This window comes from Trichechus manatus, unplaced genomic scaffold (genome assembly GCF_000243295.1).
Source record: "Trichechus manatus latirostris isolate Lorelei unplaced genomic scaffold, TriManLat1.0 scaffold00005, whole genome shotgun sequence".
Classification (NCBI taxonomy): domain Eukaryota; kingdom Metazoa; phylum Chordata; class Mammalia; order Sirenia; family Trichechidae; genus Trichechus; species Trichechus manatus.
Window position 1 is genome coordinate 27,652,111 of NW_004443941.1, and position 18,297 is coordinate 27,670,407.

Sequence of the window (18,297 nt, forward strand, 5' to 3'; positions counted from 1 at the left end):
CCCCTGTGTGTGTGTGTGTGTGTGTGTGTGTGTGTTTGTGTGTGTGTGTGTGTTTGTCTGTCTCTAATCTCCTTTTATAACACAGAAGTGATTAGAAGAACCCACCCTACTCAGGTATGATCTAATAAATATACCAAACTCTATTTCCAAATAGGATTACATCGTTGTGTATAGATTCTAACACATACTTTTGGAGGACACAATTCAATCCATGACACTGAGCTACTAGGTTCTTTATAATTGCAAATATTTGTGATAACTGCTAATTAGGAGGGAGCCAAATCAGAGAGTATCAGATGGATCGATATTGATGATGATATGGTATTATCAGAAATTAAGGATGTGGAGGCGTGGGCTAAGGAGCACAAGGGAAGAAGCTCATGTCTTCTTTGCTAGATGCCTGCCTGCTAACCTGAAGCTTTTATTCTTACCAGTGGTGAACAATACTTTTAAAACATTTTCTATTTAAATATGGATACATCATGTGATGCTGGCCAGTCTAAAATAAAGAATCAAGAGATTAACTGTGTGGCTAGTCTTTACTTGTAAGGAGAGACTCATGAAGTGTTCAAGATCACACAGTGGTATAGCTGGCTCTCTTAATTTCCAGTCCACTGTACATTTAATGGTGCTGGGTTTTTATATGTGACTTCATATGGAACTTAAAAAAAAAAAAAATCTAAAACATAACTGGAAGCCCTCTAAGAAGGGAATGTAAATATTGCTCAGAAACCAGGGATTAGTGAGGGCCCCAGCTTCTCAGGTGAAGGACAAACACTTACTTGGTCAAACTGAAGTCATCATACTTCCAACATTAAAATGTCACTAGGCTGATTCTTAGATGATACCTTCATAGATTAACATAGTTTGGGCATCTTTGGGTGAGTGAAATGTGTGTAGGGTGTGTGAATGAACGCCCAAGTTAATGAAGTTATGATGACAACATTGTGAAGACAGTAGATGGAAGGATGAAGATAAAAGCTGGTTATCTCATGAAAACTTGAGGAGAAACTGAGCCTCTGCTGCTGCCACCTATAGATGTGAGCCAAAGGCAAAGCCCTGTAGAGACCCCCACAGCGCTGATGGATATGCCTTCCTTGTGAACGTTACTAGAGGGAGCTCCCAGGTACAACAGTAATAGTAATACAAGTTATTATAATACTATATGTGTCTGTCAGTTTGTCATACTTTGGGGGCTTGCATGTTGCAGCGATGCTGGAAGCTGTGCCACTGGTATTCAGATACAAGCAGGGTCACCCATGGTGGACAGGTTTCATCTGAGCTTCCAGACAAAGACAGACGAGTAAGAAGGACCTAGCGGTTTACTTCGGGAAAAAATTAGCCAGTGAAAATCTTCTGAATAGCAGTGGAACATTATCTGATATAGTGCCAGAAGATGAGCCTCTCAGGTTGGAAGGCACTCAAAACATGACTAGGGAAGAGCTGCCTCCTCAAAGTAGAGTTGACTTGAATGACATGGATGGAGTCAAGCTTTTGAGACCTTCATTTCCTGTTGTGGCACGATTCAAAATGAGAAGAAACAACTGCAAACATCCATTAATAATCGGAACGTGGAATGTATGAAGTATGAATCTAGGAAAATTGGAAATTGTCAAAAATGAAATGGAATGCATAAACATTGATATCCTAGGCACTAGTGAGCTGAAATAGACTGATACTGGCCATTTTGACTCAGACAATCATGGTCTGCTATGCCAGGAACGATAACTTGAAGAAGAATGGTGTTGCATTCATCGTCAAAAAGAACATTTCAAGATCTATGCTGAAGTACAACACAGTCAGTAATAGGATAATATCCATATGTCTACAAGGAAGACCAGTCAATATGACCATTATTCAAATTTATACACCAACTGCCTTAGACAAAGATGAAGAAATTGAAGATTTTTAGCAACTTCTGCAGTCTGAAATTGATCAAACATGCAGTCAGGATGCATTGATAATTACTGGCGATTGGAATGCAAAAGTTGGAAACGAAGAAGGGTTGGTAGTTGGAAAATATGGCCTTGGTGATAGAAATGATGCTGGAGATCGCATGATAGAGTTTTGCAAGACCAATGACTTCTTTATGGCAAATACCTTGTGTCAACAATGTAAATGGTGACTCTACGCGTGGACCATGCCAGATGGAGTACACAGGAATCAAATCGACTACATCCCTGCAGGAAGATGATGGAAAAGCTCAGTATCATCAGTCAGAACAAGGCCAGGGGCCAACTGTGGAACAGACCATCAGTTGCTCATATGCAAATTCAAGTTGAAGTTGAAGAAAATGAGAACAAGTCCACAAGAGCCAAAGTACGACCTTGAGTATATCCCACCTGAATTTAGAGACCTTCTCAAGAATAGATTTGACACATTGAACACTAATGACTGAAGACCAGACAAGTTGTGGGATGACATAAAGGACATCATACATGAAGAAAGCAAGAGATCATTAAAAAGACAGGAGAGAAAGAAAAGACTAAAATGGATGTCAGAAGAGACTCTGAAAGTTGCTCTTGAACATAGAATTGCTAAAGTGAAAGGAAGAAATGATGAAGTAAAAGAGCTGAACAGAAGATTTCAAAGGGTGGCTCAAGAAGACAAAGTAAAGTATTATAATGAAATGTGCAAAGACCTGGAGATAGAAAACCAAAAGGGAAGAACATGCTTGGCATTTCTCAAGCTGAAAGAACTAAAGAAAAAATTGAAGGCTTGAGTTGCAATATTGAAGGATTCTCCAGGAAAAATACTAAATGATGCAGGAAGCAACAAAAGAAGATGGAAGGAATACACAGAATCACTGTACCAAAAAGAATTGGTCAACATTTATCCATTTCAGGAGGTAGCATATGATCAAGAACTTATGGTACTGAAGGAAGAAGTCCAAGCTGCACTGCAGGCATTGGTGAAATACAAGGCTCCAGGAATTGACAGAATACCAATTGAGATATTTCAACAAACAGATGCAGCGCTGGAAGTGCTCACTCGTCTATGCCAAGAAGTTTGGAAGAGAGCGACCTGGCCAACCGCCTGGAAGAGATCCATATTTGTACCCATTCCAAAGAAAGGGGATCCAACAGAATGCAGAAATTATTGAACAGTATCATATGCAAGTAAAATTTTGCTGAGGATCATTCAAAAACGGTTGCAGCAAGTACATCCACAGGGAACTGCCAGAAATTCAAGCCGGATTCAGAAGACGACACAGAACAAGGTACATCACTGCTGATGTCATATGGATCTTGGCTGAAAGCAGAGAACACCAGGAAGATGTTTACCTGTGTTTTATTGACTATGCCAAGGCATTCGACTGTGTGAATCATAACAAATTATGGATAACATTTTGAAGAAAGGGAATTCCAAACACTTAATTGTGCTCATGTGGAACCTGTTCTTAGACCAAGAGGCAGTTTTTCAAACAGAACAAGGGGGTACTGCGTGGTTTAAAGTCAGGAAAGGTTTGCGTCAGGTTTGTATCCTTTCACTATACTTATTCAGTCTGTATGCTGAGCAAATAATCAGAGAAGCTGGACTATATAGGAAGAAGAACAGGGCATCAGGATTGGAGGAATTAACAACCTGCGATATGCAGATGACACAAACTTCCTTGCTGAAAGTGAAGAGGACTTGAAGCACTTACTGATGAAGATCAAAGACCATAGCTTTCAGTATGGAATACACCTCAACATAAAGAAAACAAAATCGTCACAACTGGACCAATAAGCAGTATCATAATAAACAGAGAAAATTATTCAAGTTGTAAAGGATTTCATTTTACTTGGATCCACAATCAACGCTCATGGTGGCAACAGTCAAGAAATCAAAGGACGCATTGCCTTGGGCAAATCTGATGCAAAAGATCCCTTTAAAGTGTTAAAAAGCAAAGATGTCACTTTAAGCACTAAGGTACGCCTGACCCAAGCCATGGTGTTTTCAGTTGCCTTGTATGCATGTGAAAGCTGGACAATGAAGGAAGATTGAAGAAGAATCGATGCCTTTGAGTTGTGATGTTGACAGAGATTGTTGAGTATACCATGGACTGTCAGAAGAACGAACAAATCTGTCTTGGAAGAAGTAAAGCGAGAATGCAACTTAGAAACCTCACATACTTCAGACATGTTATCAGGAGGCACCAGTCCCTGGAGAAGGACATCATGCTTGGTAGAGTAGAGGGTGAGCGAAAAAGAGGAGGACCTTCAACGAGATGGATTGACACAGTGGCAACAACAATGGGCTCAAGCATAACAACGATTGTGAGCATGGCGCAGGAAGGCTCAAGCATAACAATGATTGTGAGGATGGCACAGGACCGGGCAGTGTTTTGTTCTGTTTTACACATGGTCACTATGAGTTGGAAGTGACTTGATGGTACCTAACAAGAGCATTAACAATGTTAATAATTGTAGCTAATACTTATCTAGTGTATTCTATGAGTCAGGCACCATTCTAAGTGTTAATCTAAATTAGTAACTTCTCACAGCAAGCTACAGAGGCAGGTCTAATTATTATTCTTGTTTTGCAGATGAGGATCCTGGTGTACAGAGTGGTTAAGCAACTTGCTGAAAGGCACAGGGTTAGGGAGTGGCAGAACCAGGGTGTAACCCAGGAGGGCTGGCTTGGCAGGTACACTATAGTCACCGCACGGTATCTGAGGGAGGTTGGTTCCAGGACCCCTGTGGATACCAAAATCCGAGGATGTTCAATTCCTTTATATACAGTGGCATAATATTTGCATATAGCCTAGGCACATCCTCCCGTATACTTTAAATCATCTCTACATTACTCATAATACCTAATACGATGTAAATGATATGTAAATAGTTACACTGTATAGTTTAGAGCATAATGACAAGGAAAAGAAGTCTTTTTTTGTTTTCGATAGTTTCAGTCTAGGGTTGGTTGAATCTGCGGATGCAGAACCTGCAGATATGGAGGGCTGACTGTATGTATAGCCTTGTCACCTGCCTGGGGAAATACTAAGGTGTTCTCCCCAGGATGCTCTGGGGAAAGTTTGAGTTGGCAATCACTGTTAGTGCAATATTTGTGGGTTTATCCTACCTGAATGGTCTAGTTTTTATTTTTAAACCACTAGAATAATTGACTGTTTTTTCTATTTCAGTCTTTTCTTAGAAAATAAAATTGTCAAAGATTCCCTTTAGGATATGGCTAATTCGCCCAGGTTCCTCCATAGCATTGTTGTTGTTGGGTGCTGTCTGGTCAATTTTTGACTCATGGCGACCCCATGTTACAGAGTAGAACTGCCCCATAGGGTTTCCTAGGCTGTAATCTTTACAGGCAATCTTTACAGGATCGCCAGGTCTCTTCTCCGGCAGAGCGGCTGGGTGGGTTCAAACCACCAACCTTTCGGTTAGCAGCTGAGTGCTTAACTGTTGTGCCACTAGGGCTCCATAGTATAGGAGTAAATAGCCTGGCAGGTGGGTGTTGTTTCATGGAATTCTGTTTTTTATTTTGGTCTTTAAAAAAAAAATTTCAAAGAAGGCTGACAGATAAGCTCTTTGAAGAGTGTCGCTAACTCTCCATGTATCTCAGAGTTTCCCCAGTTTGTGAGCTCTGCAGCAACAGAGAGGGCACATTGGGCTCGCGCGTTTTCCAATGTTTATCAGTACAAAACTGAGGTTCTGGGTCAAAAATCCTGTTCCTCTTTCTTGCCTCCACTGTTGAGAAACTTTAAGTCAGGGAAATAACTCTCAAGTACCTGGAATATTTTTACCTGAATAAGGGCTTATTCAGCCAAAATAAACTCTTGTGCCTTTACTCTGTATTCCTGTTTTCTGAAAATAATGTGTATGAATCTATAATATGTATGAATTGATTATATCATATAATTAAGATTAAGGCCACAGTGATTAGAATTAAATGTTTTTGAGTCTTAAATTGTTGCCTTTTCCTTTTCTCTTATATTTTGCAGTTCTTTGTGCCATGAAGGAGGACAGTGAAAAAGTCCCAAGCTTGTTAACTGATTATATACTGAAAGGTGAGTTCCATAATGGCCTGTGTACAATGGGTTGGAAGTTCTGATCAGTCAGTAAATGTATCATCTTGCTAATAGATTAAAAAACAACTTCTAAGTGTACAACATTTATTAGTCTTTTATTGATTATTGGTGTGTAGGGTGATGATGGTACCAACATTATAAATTATGGGTATATAAAATTTAACTTCTTTTTGAGGTCCTCTGATGGAAATAATTTCCACAGCCAAACTGTAAACACTGAGAAAGGCAGGGGAAGAACATTACTGAGATATTGCCATAGCTATGTGAGTATCAGGTGCCCGCACGTCAACCCTGGGAGGGCTTGAGAAGGACGATCTCCGTAGAAAAGGAAGAAGGGTGGGTCATCAGTGAGGATGGGTGAAGGAAGGGATGGTCACATCACTTATAGTCCCAAAAGAAATACTGAAGGGGTTAGTATAAGGGACAGGAATGGGGAAAAGAAGAGAACTGACTTTTATAAGCGCAGGGCAGTGAGAGATGAACCATAAATCTTGGAAGCAAGGTGCCAGGATGGGAATAGTGATGAGGAAAAGAAAAGAAGATCATTTGAGAAACTAAGCTTCAGTTACTTTGCTGAGGAAAGGGCAAAAGTTGGTTGATAGAGAGGGGACTGGAGAACTTAACTATAGATAAAACTAATACTTCCTCATAAATTTTTTTTTAATAGTGGTTACTCAGGCAACAGATTTGCAACGCATCACAAAATGCATCTTGTAGTGTTTGATCACATTTTGAGAACATTCTTCTGGTAACATGTTTCTGTTTTGGGTCCTCTCTTTTCTCCATTAGAGTTGTGAGCTGAGCATAAGGAAGGTTGCGATTTCCTAGATATCTCACATTGGACTTTATCCCATAGCTTCATAAAGAGGGAAGCTCAGCACACACAGGGGGCTCAGGAGACTTGATGTGGCTATAAAAACACGAGCTGGCCACTAGTGGGTTAACAGGGGTAGGAAAGACTGAATTGACGTTACTGTTTTATAAGCTGTTTTTTTTTTCTGATGCAGAGATTTTTTTTTTTTTCTTTTCCCTATTGAGTTCTGAATTTTTTATACCTGACATCTTTGTTTGCTTTTGTGTTGCGCTAGCATTGGTGTGAAAGCTGGATTGTTCTGAGGTTTGTTCTTCTAGATGTGAAAAAGCAATGAGACGAACATAAAGAACACGTCTTAATCTGTAATTATAGTGGTTCCCTAGGGCACTGCCATGAGGGCCAGAGATAGAACGAACTTCTGAGACATTCTCTAGCTATTTTTACCATTTGACTGCATGGAAGAATTTTATGACCCAGAGAACAGAGTGCTCTGGGGGATGTGGTTTTCCATTCTTTCTTCTGTAAACCTAGGACTGTCACGTGAACCTATCCCGCATGCCTTAGGGAAGCAGCACCCGTCTCTCCTGCCCCTCATGCTCAGGCCCTGGCTCCTGTCGGCAAGCCCAGTTCTTCATCCACTGTCCTCGCTTCTGATGAGCTGTTGGTGTGCATGTGCTGTGGTTAGTCTTGGCTTTGTATTGCGAGGACTGGGTGGAAAAGGGTTCAGACTACAGCGGTGCTCCTATAGTCTGAGAAAATAGTGGTGCAAACGGTTAACACACTTGGCTGCTATCTGAAACGTCGGAGGTTCAAATCTACCCAGAGGCCCCTTGGAAGAAAGCCTTGGCTATCTACTTCTAAAAAATTAGCCGTTGAAAACTCTGTGGTGCAGTTGTACTTGGACACGCATGAGGTTGCCATGAGTTAGAGCTGACTCGATGGCAGCTGGTTTTTTATAATGTATGGAGTTATTCGAGTGTGGAAAGGTGGTGATGTAGGATAACTGAAAATGCTGTTTTCCACCCGTCCTGGAAATTCACAGCCATTTAACTGTTCCTCTTCCTTGGGGACCAGTAGTGGAACACTTCACCTGGGAGGGAGAGTCGCTTCAAAGGGCAAACTCTCCTTTCCCTTTCTTGTCTTTGTCTTTGTTGTTTTAACACTGATGAGTGTGGCTTGGCTGCCTAAATACATCATCTTAGTTTTAATGCAAAGGTGAGAAGTGAAAGAAAAGTGGTTTCATTTGGCCTGAGGAGGATAGGATGGACACTGTATGGATGGTCTAATTAAGCTTCTCTTCTCTCACTTGCATAATTACCACACCGCAGCCTGCTGCTACCCTCACCCTCAGTGGAACTAAAGGCTAGAGATGGAGCTATGGCTGCTGATGTGCTGGTCTTTGATAGGAATAAAAATACGTGCAGAAACGTGCACCCTTTGACTTCACCATGGAGCCCGTTTGCTGTGTTACAAGCCTTGTAGTATAGGGCTAATGCTATGGCCTTATTATTTCTATATGGTGTCTTAAAGGACATAGCCTTTTGGTATCTCATTTCTGGAAAATTCTAATAAATGTGTTCTGAGAGAACTTCATTGTTGGGTGTAGCCTTTTACAACCTTTTTTAAAAATTGCTACTATAGATCCTTGCATTAATATTTTAGTTGTCATTCCTTAGTGTTTTTTTATATACATATGAAAATGTATATAAAATATATTTGCATCTAACTAAAAGTTTTCTTTTTCGTCTTCTAGTTCTGTGTCCTACATAGAATGGCATCACATTGGGAGCACTTTTCCCTCCGTGGACGGCGAGCTCGGGTTTCTATAGCGTTCTTCTGAAAGCTGGCTGCCGCTGCTTTCCTGCACTGCTGCTGGAAATGAAGCGCACATCAACTTGGCTTTGTGATTTCAGTATTAATAGATCATGACTCCACTAATTCTTTATATTATAAAGACATATGGCACTATTTTGAAATCTAGAGATGGTTTTTGTTAAATTTGTTAATAATCATGAACTGTTCTTTAGTAGAGTAAGGGGGAATAATACTGTGTATGTGCAGTTGTATTTTTCATTAGCAGTATGCTCATTTTTGTGGCTTTCTAGATCTAAATTGCACTGAAGAACTGGATTAAAGCATTAAGAGATTTATACTATAGCTATTCTTCAGTGATGGCAAGAACCAACACTGATTTTTATAAGAGAACTGTCAGTATACGTATTACCTAGCAGTATTGCCAAGAGACTGAAACGGAACAAGCTTGGGCAGTTCTTGAAGAAGTGACACCAGAATATGCATTACGTTGGCTAAATACTTACTTAGTGAATGTTGACACTGTTGGAGATGGTGGATTTGTATAGCTTGCTGCTTGTCGCCATGTTCCGATTTTAACCATGAAGTTGCCATTCACTTTCAGAATCTTGTATTAGCTTTTAGACATTTAAATGTTTTGTTTCATGTGTCCGTGAAGAAGTGTACTGTAAAAGGAGCTTGCATCCTTTAAGGTGCTTAAACTATATGCTGCAGCGTTGCCCCTTTCCCATTACTGTGGTTGATTTTATGATGCCTATTTCTCTATAAAGTACTAATTCTAGAAACAGCTACTTATGGATATATCACTAGTCATGCAACATTTTGCTGGTTCCAATCAAGTCAGTGACATTTAATAAATGGAAAAAAAAAAGATATACTTGAGTCTTATTTTGAGTTTTTGTCTATTATTCATTTTTCGTCCCTTGGAATGCTTCCACTACTATCCCTTGCAGAGTTCATCCCTTCATGGGTGAGCTGATGAAACCCTGACCAGCCCCAGAGAACTAAGGGTTGGGGAGAGGGACCTTGCCATGTTGTGCAGAGCTGCTGTGGAATGATCGAAGTCCTGCTTGTTTTCTGGGGCTTTGCGAAATTCTGAACAGCTACGGCAGCCTTATATGACATGAGTGCATATGGGACTTGCAATCAAGGGTCTTTTTACATTCCACTTAAACATCCATAAGCATACGGAGATAATCCGCATTCCTCAGCCCACTCCATCATTGAGACACCGCGACTGCAAAAGCTGGTAATAGCTCGGTTTGAAGTTTGATGCCAGCTCGGCATGGCAGCCATTATCTGAGGATATGTGGAAGCTGAGATGCTTTCCTTGTTTTACTGACGTCTTATTTGACAGTGGAAATATGGAACTTATTTGCCTCTTCCCCTCAAATAATATTAATAATAATTTAAACAAATTTGATCTGCATTTGTAGAAATTTTGCCTTGTATCTAAAGACATGTAGCTTTAAAAGACATAAAAAGTCGTGGGGATGTGTTCTTGAAGAGGTTTGACAATGGTCCATTTTATAGCTTAAGTTGATGCTTCTAAAATGTATGGAAATAGACCTATTTTTCCTTGTCAGGTTAAAGAAGTCTCCTTGTAACTAGGTTTCTCATTTTGCTTGATAAACGTTTTCTTCCTCAGCAGCAGGGCTTCCCACCACAATCCCGGCACCTGTGCATGAATTCGTTTTGACACTCACTTACTGATAAGCACTTTTCTGACCTGTGACTGACGCAGGCAGGTTTTTGCCCCCCTTAGCTAACTAAGTACAGCATCTCTATGCAGTAGACTCTGGCGGGTGCCTTTTGGACAAGGATTCCTTGGGGGACGTCTGCCTTCTGAGGGAGGCATCGGGGCTGCCTGTGGCGCTGGAGGCTCACTGGACTGGTGACCTTACACAAAAGGGCTATCCATCTTTCTAATCCCAGATACGCAATCTTTTCCAGAGCTACATTGTGTGGCTTACATTCAAAATGTTTATTTGCTGCCAAGAACCAAATTGTAGATAATCCCCGTACAGCTTTGTAATTTTTTTAAAGAAAAGCAAGCAAACTGTAGAACTACAGTGCACTCCAAGTGCCATATATCTATTTTATTTTTCAGGAAATTATATTTGTTTTTCTTTTACAAGAGCACAACAGGAACCAAAGTAAAAGAGTAATAGATACAGCACTCAGGATAAATCATATCTTTAAAATAATAATAAAAAAATTTACACCTTGTCCTATATCCTGTTAGTATTTTCATAATACGGCCATGATTTTTTGAAAAACAAAAAGCAAGCATTTACAACTTTTTGGATAGACTTTTTATGCCAGGAATGGATTAATTGTCAACAAAATTTTATACTAATCTGATGTAAATCTATTTTTGTTACATATCATTAACAAATTTATTTTGGAAACAGATAAAAATATTGCCCCTTGATAATAAATCTTTTTTTCTCCTTTGATGCAAACAGCTAGAACACCTTTTTCTTTTCTTTTTTTGATATTCTAAAACAAAAGAAATGGTTAATCTTCAGATTAATAAATTAGGTCATTATAATAATAAATTAATTTTTTTTAAAGTTCAGCAACCTCTGTCCAAGTATTTACAACAATACTTGAAAGTTCCTTTACAAAACAGAACACATTTTCTTTTCACATTAAGCATACTGGGTATCTGTGTCTTTCACAACAAGCATTTTTAAAAGAAAAATCAACGCACAAATGGGTAATTAGTATAAAAGTGCTAAGAGCTGTTTGAAAAGTTAACACTATAGTATACAGTCAGAGTTATATTTGAGGCAAACTACAACAAACTTCCAGCTTATTGTGGACAATGTTCCAGTAGTTGTTTCAAACAGTTGTTTGAAAAAAAAAAAAAAAAAAAATCCAGGAGCTGATTAGTGATTCATATAAACTGCCATCGATGTCTCTGGCCCGTGAGTGAACTGAAAACCAATGAAAGCAAATCCGAATGAGGAGATTTTAATAAAGGAACACCTTCTCCAGAGCAGGTGCCATGCTGACTGTTTAAGGCGTGTGAGTGTGCACGCACACATACATACACACTGGGCTGTGGGTGAATGTGCTTATGTGTATTTACACAATCACTCACATCTTTCTTTCTAATTAAACTGCAGGTAGAATGAGATTTTGTTATTCAAAAATTTGTAAGTGACGAAAAGCATTGATATGGAATGCCTGTTTATCTGTCTTTGTTCTGGTTAAAATCTCATAAAAATACATTCAACAGGAAAACAAACTGTATGTGTATAAATATATATGTATGTGTGTATATATATATATATATATACACACATACATGCACACAAATACTTTTGTTTTCTGAAGCATAAGATAGTTACATAAATATTCCTATAATTGCTAAAGTTTTAAAGAGGCATAAATTTTTTTGAGCTTCAACAAAGGTGCTTGAATAATATACAATTAAAATGAAGTAGTTTCTATTTTGTAGAATCAGTATATAATAAGGAAAAAAAAAATCCCCAGTCTTTTAAAAAAAAAATTTCTTCTTAAGCTAGAGCTTCAACAAAAACTATGAACAACCAACATGAGGACAGAAGAAAGCAAAGAGGAACAGTGAAGTACAGCCCCTGGAAATGCCTGCTGTCCTTCCCCCTCCCCCTCCTTCCTGCCACGTAGTTGTCAGAAAAGCTCCAGTGCTCACGTATCAAGAAGTGACTTACGTCTTGTTCATCTGCTGACTCTGCTAGTAACTGGCTGATTGGCTTGGAAGAAAAAAACAAAGCAGCAAAAAGTATAACTGTGTATATTCCTAAGAACCCGCTTTAGAGAAATTTTACTCTTGCATTTCCCTTGCTTCCTAACTGCCTACTGCAGTTGTGACTGTATAGAAAAGAAGCTTGTGGCTTTAGACCTGGGATGGCTATTAAGAGGTTCTGACGCGCTCGTCTGGTAGTTCTGAGGTGGTTACTGCAGCTGGATTGCAAGGCCTTCGTGTTTCCTGCTCGTCCAGGCCTGAGCTTTGCAGCAACCACTGCAGTCTTCAGAGCAGCAGGAAAAGACACCCTCTGGATGCTGGGCCATGGAACTGCTTTTATTTTACTAGATTTCTCCCCGAGCCAAGCTGACCAATTTGTCTTCCCAACACCACCCTCCCACCCATTTCCCCAACCAAACTCACTGTCCCCAAACCCAAATATCTCTACAGCTATATTATAAGCAAATATATCTTAGCAACTTTAAAAACTTTGGTTCTAAGAAAACACTTGGTCAGTTTTCTTGAGGAAAAGTGGGAATGCTTGTTCTGCACACTGCTGTCGACAGGGCCCATCCCAGGAGGGTCTTAGCGCTGTACATCAAGTCACAATCCAATACAATCCACTAAGCAAGTGCACAAACCCTACTTGACTTTTAAGAGCAGATTTAGTCGTTTTCTGTCTTTTCAAATCTCATCTAAGTTGCCCTTCTTCACACTGTTTGGTAGAAATTGTCTGCCTGTAGATGGTTTTGTTTTTGCATGCTGTAGAAGCCACTGAATCTTGCATCTGGTTCAGCAATTCTTAGCATTCTCTGGGAACTGTCCACTGGGACTCGAGTTCCTTTCTTGCAGTCCACAGATACCAGCTGATTATTTAAGGAAGAAGGCTATTTAATGAGAGGAAGAAAGACCACAAAGAATTAGCTGCTTTATAAATCCTGAATGAACATAAGTTTCATGCCTAATTCAAGTGAGGTAACAGCTTCACAATACATTGATGGTCAGCCTGTATGTGGAGTAGTACATTCTATCTAGTAGCAGCTATACTTTTATAAGGGACACTGACATATTGCATTTAAAGGTGAAATGTCAGTAAACCACGTCAAATAGCAGGTGAAGGAACGGAAAAAAAAGATGGGTGAAGTAACATTATAACATTTTCAAATCCTTGAAGAATGAGTGGGATTTACCAGACAGGCAGATTTTAAAATAAAGGGTGATTTCTAGTCACTCCAACTATTATTAGCTTCCAGGCTGGGCCAGTCGTTGCACACAATTACACATGGGTCTCCTCCCAGCTCTGAACCCTGGGGACCGACCATGTGCCCAGCGTAGAGAATGTACCCAATTCATTTGAAAACTTTAAAATAAATCCTGAAAACTGGATTCGTGAAAGGTCAAGATTCATTAACCAATGGATGATGGATAATTCACCCAGTGATGGATCCAGCCCTGGGCAAATACTATATATACATTTGAGGCTACGAAGAGCAAGGTAAACATTTCACTGACTAACATAAAAGGGAATATAAGAATGCAAGCTTTCCTAATTTCATTATTTAAGAGACTGAACATTTTTCAGTACAGTACCTTGGTTGGTGTCCGATACCAGCAGAGCAGTGGGATCCACTGTTTCTTCTGATTGATGAACAGGAATGCTATGATGATAGAGAGGCAGATGATGATGGGAACCACGACCGAAGTGGTGGAATCCAGCGAAGACTCTTCGCTTGGGTGCAGCCTGTTGTTATCTCTGTAATCTACCTGGAGATGACCCATGTCTAGGAGAAAAAACAGTTACAAGCACTTATTACCTAAATCAGAACTTTTAAGGGTTATTTTAATTGTATTGCAAATAGAGATCAGCAACTTGATTTTATCGCTTCCCAGTGGTTTAAGGCTAACAACATTAAAGTCTAATGCTGATTCAGAGAGCTCTATCAGAGGGCAGGGCACTTAGGGATGGATGTGAAAAAATATATCAGAGTGAGAAAGTTAATAACTGGGGAGGATGATGCTGGTTCTTGCTAATCAAGAAAATAAGAAAATGTTTAGGCAGACTTTAAAAAGTGACTACAATTAGACTATTAAAATATTTTCATTAATACTAACATGTGTGGTCTTGAAAGATTTTGAGGCAGAAACATTAGCTTAGCTTCCTGCTTACTGGCAAACAGATTAGGACAAAGTGTATTCTATTTACCAGTGTAATAGCTAAGACTAATTAGATCAAAAACTAAAACCAGAATCAGAAGCTTGGTCTTCTGGTTGGTATATTCACTGAGCTTTCTGCCAAAATGCTTTACTTTTCGTAAACTTACTGAAAACGCACTAAACCTATTAGATCATTTCCTGCCTTAGTGAATCTACTACACAGGGGACATCAATTGCTTTTGCTCTTATGAATGAAGATCTTCACATTCCTTTAAATCAACTTCCTTACGATGAATGTTGCAGACAGAGACAATGAGGTTAAATATATACTGATCAGAATGTACTCCCTGGAAATTTTCTTATTTTTTCTTTTGTTTCAAATAAATCCTTGTAGTAAGAATTTCTAAATGCACCAAAGACCAGTTCAGCCAAAGATGCAGGGAAATTAGCTTTTATTGCACTTGCAGTGAAAAGGAGTTGCTCTTAAGATTGTTTTGGAAACTCAGCTCATGAGGCAGCACAGCTTTGTGATATTAAGACTGTCCTGGTTAAAAACTTAGATTTTTATTGATGTGCTTTTGGGGGGCAGAGGAGATGAGAAGAAGAGAACATTCCCTCTCATTTTAGCCAGTGCAGATGGCAATGCTTTACACAACCAAAACCAAAAACCCACTGTCGTCGAGTCGATTCCGACTCACAGTGACGCTATATGACAGGGTAGAACTGCCCCACAGGGTTTCCAAGGCTGTAAATCTTTACGGAAGCAGGCTGCCACATCTTTCTCCCTTGGAGTGGCTGGTGGGTTTGAACCGCTGACCTTCCAGTTAGCAGCCAAGCACTGTAACCACTGTACCACCAGGGATCCTTTTAATACTTTGTAATAAAAAACCTTTGCTGTCGAGTCAATTCTGACTCATAGCAGCCCTATAGGAGGGCAAAGAAAAAAGAAACATCAGCATCAAGAAAAGTGCCAAAGGTCCAAGTCACATTTTACTGATGAATTTGGGTTTTAAATATCTTTTTTTTTTTTTTTTTTTTACCTCATTCCAAAGGATACTGGAAGTGGTTTTAGGAATGTATGTCATATAAGAAGATTAAAAAGTAAATTAAGGAAACCTTGGTGAAAGAAAAATGAACCTGAGCCTGAGGTTTGTTTATAAAATCCAGGTCTTAAATTCTGTTCCGCTGCTAAAAGCACTTCACAAATTTAGCTTTGAGCTTCATAGCAGCCAAAGCAAAAATGGAAACAAAAGTATCAGTTAAGAGTCACATTGTCTTTAAAATTAAAACAGATAATTGCCTAGAAGCATGGATTCTCTTGCTACTGATGCATGAGGAAATTTCTCCTCAGGGACTTGATAGCAGGAATACTATCCAATGCATAGGTTCCTCAACACACTACAATAAATGAGGCTACTCCTTATGATCAAAGCCCACCATCTAGGACAATGCCTGGCACACAGCAGGCGCTAATACTTAATGACTGAAAGAATGTAAGCATAATACGAAAGTATCATTCAGTCAGAGCAGTTATACAAGAAGCTAAACACTGGGTCCAGGAATTTGGCACTCTGGTCACCTGCCTTGATCCAAACATAACATTTAGAATATCTAGAATAATAGACCATTAATCTCTCAAGCAATGAATACTGCTTCTTCCAAAAGAAATATTACAAAAACTGTATAGCTGTGATTTTGAAGATGTGCTTGGGAGTAGACAGGAGGCAGTACTGAATTGTGGCTAAGGGCAAGTTTATATTATTTTGGTTGAGAAATCTATTTTTATAGAGAAGGTAATATTGATAAAACTCTGCCTTGCTTTACCTATCAGTGATCGAGAGAAAGAATGACACTATTACACACACCTGGAGGGCAGAGGAAGGGAATAAAAGGCATGGAATAAATCTAATGACTGGAAAAAATCAACACATGGAAGAAAATATGGAATGAAAATTACCCAAACGTAGAGGGTAACCTAACTCATAAATGCTTAGTAGAGAATCCACAGGGACAGTGAGTGATTTATTATTAGTCTGTTTACAAAGTTCACTCACACACATACATTTGAGAGATGGCTTAGAAATGCCAGCTACCAAGCTACTATGACTAGGAACCTATTTCTTCCCATCATCACTAAATCTCTTTCTGAGCCTGTGGGACCAGGAAGCAAGCACTTTATCCCAGTACCTACAGACCTTCAGCAATTCAGGCTGTTAAATGTTACAGGTCATCGGCCCTGGAGTAGTTACTTGAACTTACTTGGGCATGCCATATAAAAGTTAGCCACAGGAAGTTTAAAAACAAAAACAAAAAAACAAGCAAATCACACCTAAGACTAGCTCTCCAGAGAGCTCTGTCCTTACCTATAGGGAGATGGATGATGTCATTTTCACTAGGTGTGGGCCACATGGGAACCCCCAGGTCAATCTCTCCATGATGGTTTGTCTTCTCAATGGGTATGTTGGTTGGTTCCGGGACATACATTTCTAAAAGAAGGGAACATTCATTGTAAGAGATGATGAAGCTACCTTATCTTATTGTTGGCTTTTGAATCCTCAATCCAAATGATGCATTCAACTCAAGACAGTATTTCCTGGGACACGAAAAAAACCAGTTTCTTCATTTACATCATTAACGTTAAAGAGACAGTCACTAGCACTGCAGTGGTGGGAAACGTCTTACAACATTAAGAAAAAAGTTTGTCTCTTTCATGAGGGTCAGAAGTTCTGCTTCTTTATGTTAAGTGGTAATGGCTCAGTAGTTTTGTGCAAGCTAATGGGGACTGGCTGAAATGGAAAGATTTCTTTTACTTTCCATCAGCTAAATATTGTACTTTAATTACTCTTTTCCTACAATCCATGTTGAATCATTTACATAAAATGTCAGCAAGACTTGAAAAAGTTAAGCACCTTCCACTTTTTATGCACTTCCTGGTCATTCCCCCTGCACTCTCTTCCTCAAAATGGGAATGTTCTGCAGACGTCATGAGGTGCTGCCTAATCTAAGTGTCTTTTGTTACCACTAGAAGCATTTAGATTGCAAACTGATCTTCAGTAAAATATATTTACATTACCTAACTGGATCATGTAGGCACTTTGATCAACACGATACCCCATCATGAAAAACAACTGTCTGGGAAAAATTATATTCTTCATCCCAAAGAACAGGTCTTTTGGAAAGCCGATTTTTAAGTTTCCAGTGCAAAAGCTCACGGCTTTCCTAAGTTCATACAAACATACTTTTATATCAAGACTTCATCTGGCTAACAAGAAGTAACCCAATTTTTAAAGAAATAATTTTTAAGTACCCCTATTTTCAAAACGTGACAATAAAAGCATCAGTCATGTGTCTCCTCTTGGGCACATTATTAACTGATTTTTATAAGAAGGTTACTCAACATTTATAATCTCATAAACACAAGCCTAAATTAGACTAAAATACATAAAATACAAGTTATGTAAGTTAAAAAAAGAAGAATTAATAATCTTCTCTGCTCAGGGTGATCATTGTTTATCCCAAAGTTACCAGCTTTTCAAGAATTTGAGAGAGGGTAAAAGTAATATTGACTATATCATGGACTGCAGAAGAATGAACAAATTTTTCTTGGAAGAAGTACAGCCAAAACGCTCCTTAAAAGTGAGAATGGTGAGATTTCATCTCACGTACTTTGCACATGTTATTAGGAGGGAGCAGTCCCTGGAGAAGGATATCATGCTTGGTAAAGTAGAGGGTCACTGATAAAGAAGTAGACCCTCAAGG

At 39.2% G+C, this 18,297-nt stretch overlaps 2 protein-coding genes across 2 annotated transcripts in view; one reads left to right on the top strand and one right to left on the bottom strand.

The window, feature by feature from the left end:
* FEZ2 (fasciculation and elongation protein zeta 2) overlaps positions 1-9,521 on the top strand; it is a gene marked incomplete at its 5' end in the record, with an annotated part of 64,830 nt that extends 55,309 nt beyond the window's left edge. The window contains 2 exons of the mRNA XM_023734602.1: positions 5,936-6,001; positions 8,590-9,521. Of these exons, the coding sequence (XP_023590370.1) occupies positions 5,936-6,001; positions 8,590-8,606 (83 nt within the window). The remainder of the gene's footprint in view (positions 1-5,935; positions 6,002-8,589) is intronic.
* Positions 9,522-11,549: 2,028 nt separating this feature from the next.
* Positions 11,550-18,297, bottom strand: part of CRIM1 (cysteine rich transmembrane BMP regulator 1) — a 262,328-nt gene continuing 255,580 nt past the window's right edge. Inside the window, exons 15-17 of the mRNA XM_004369565.2 lie at positions 16,902-17,024; positions 13,975-14,165; positions 11,550-13,271 (exon numbers count right to left, since the gene is read on the bottom strand). Of these exons, the coding sequence (XP_004369622.1) occupies positions 13,095-13,271; positions 13,975-14,165; positions 16,902-17,024 (491 nt within the window). The 3' untranslated portion in view covers positions 11,550-13,094. The remainder of the gene's footprint in view (positions 13,272-13,974; positions 14,166-16,901; positions 17,025-18,297) is intronic.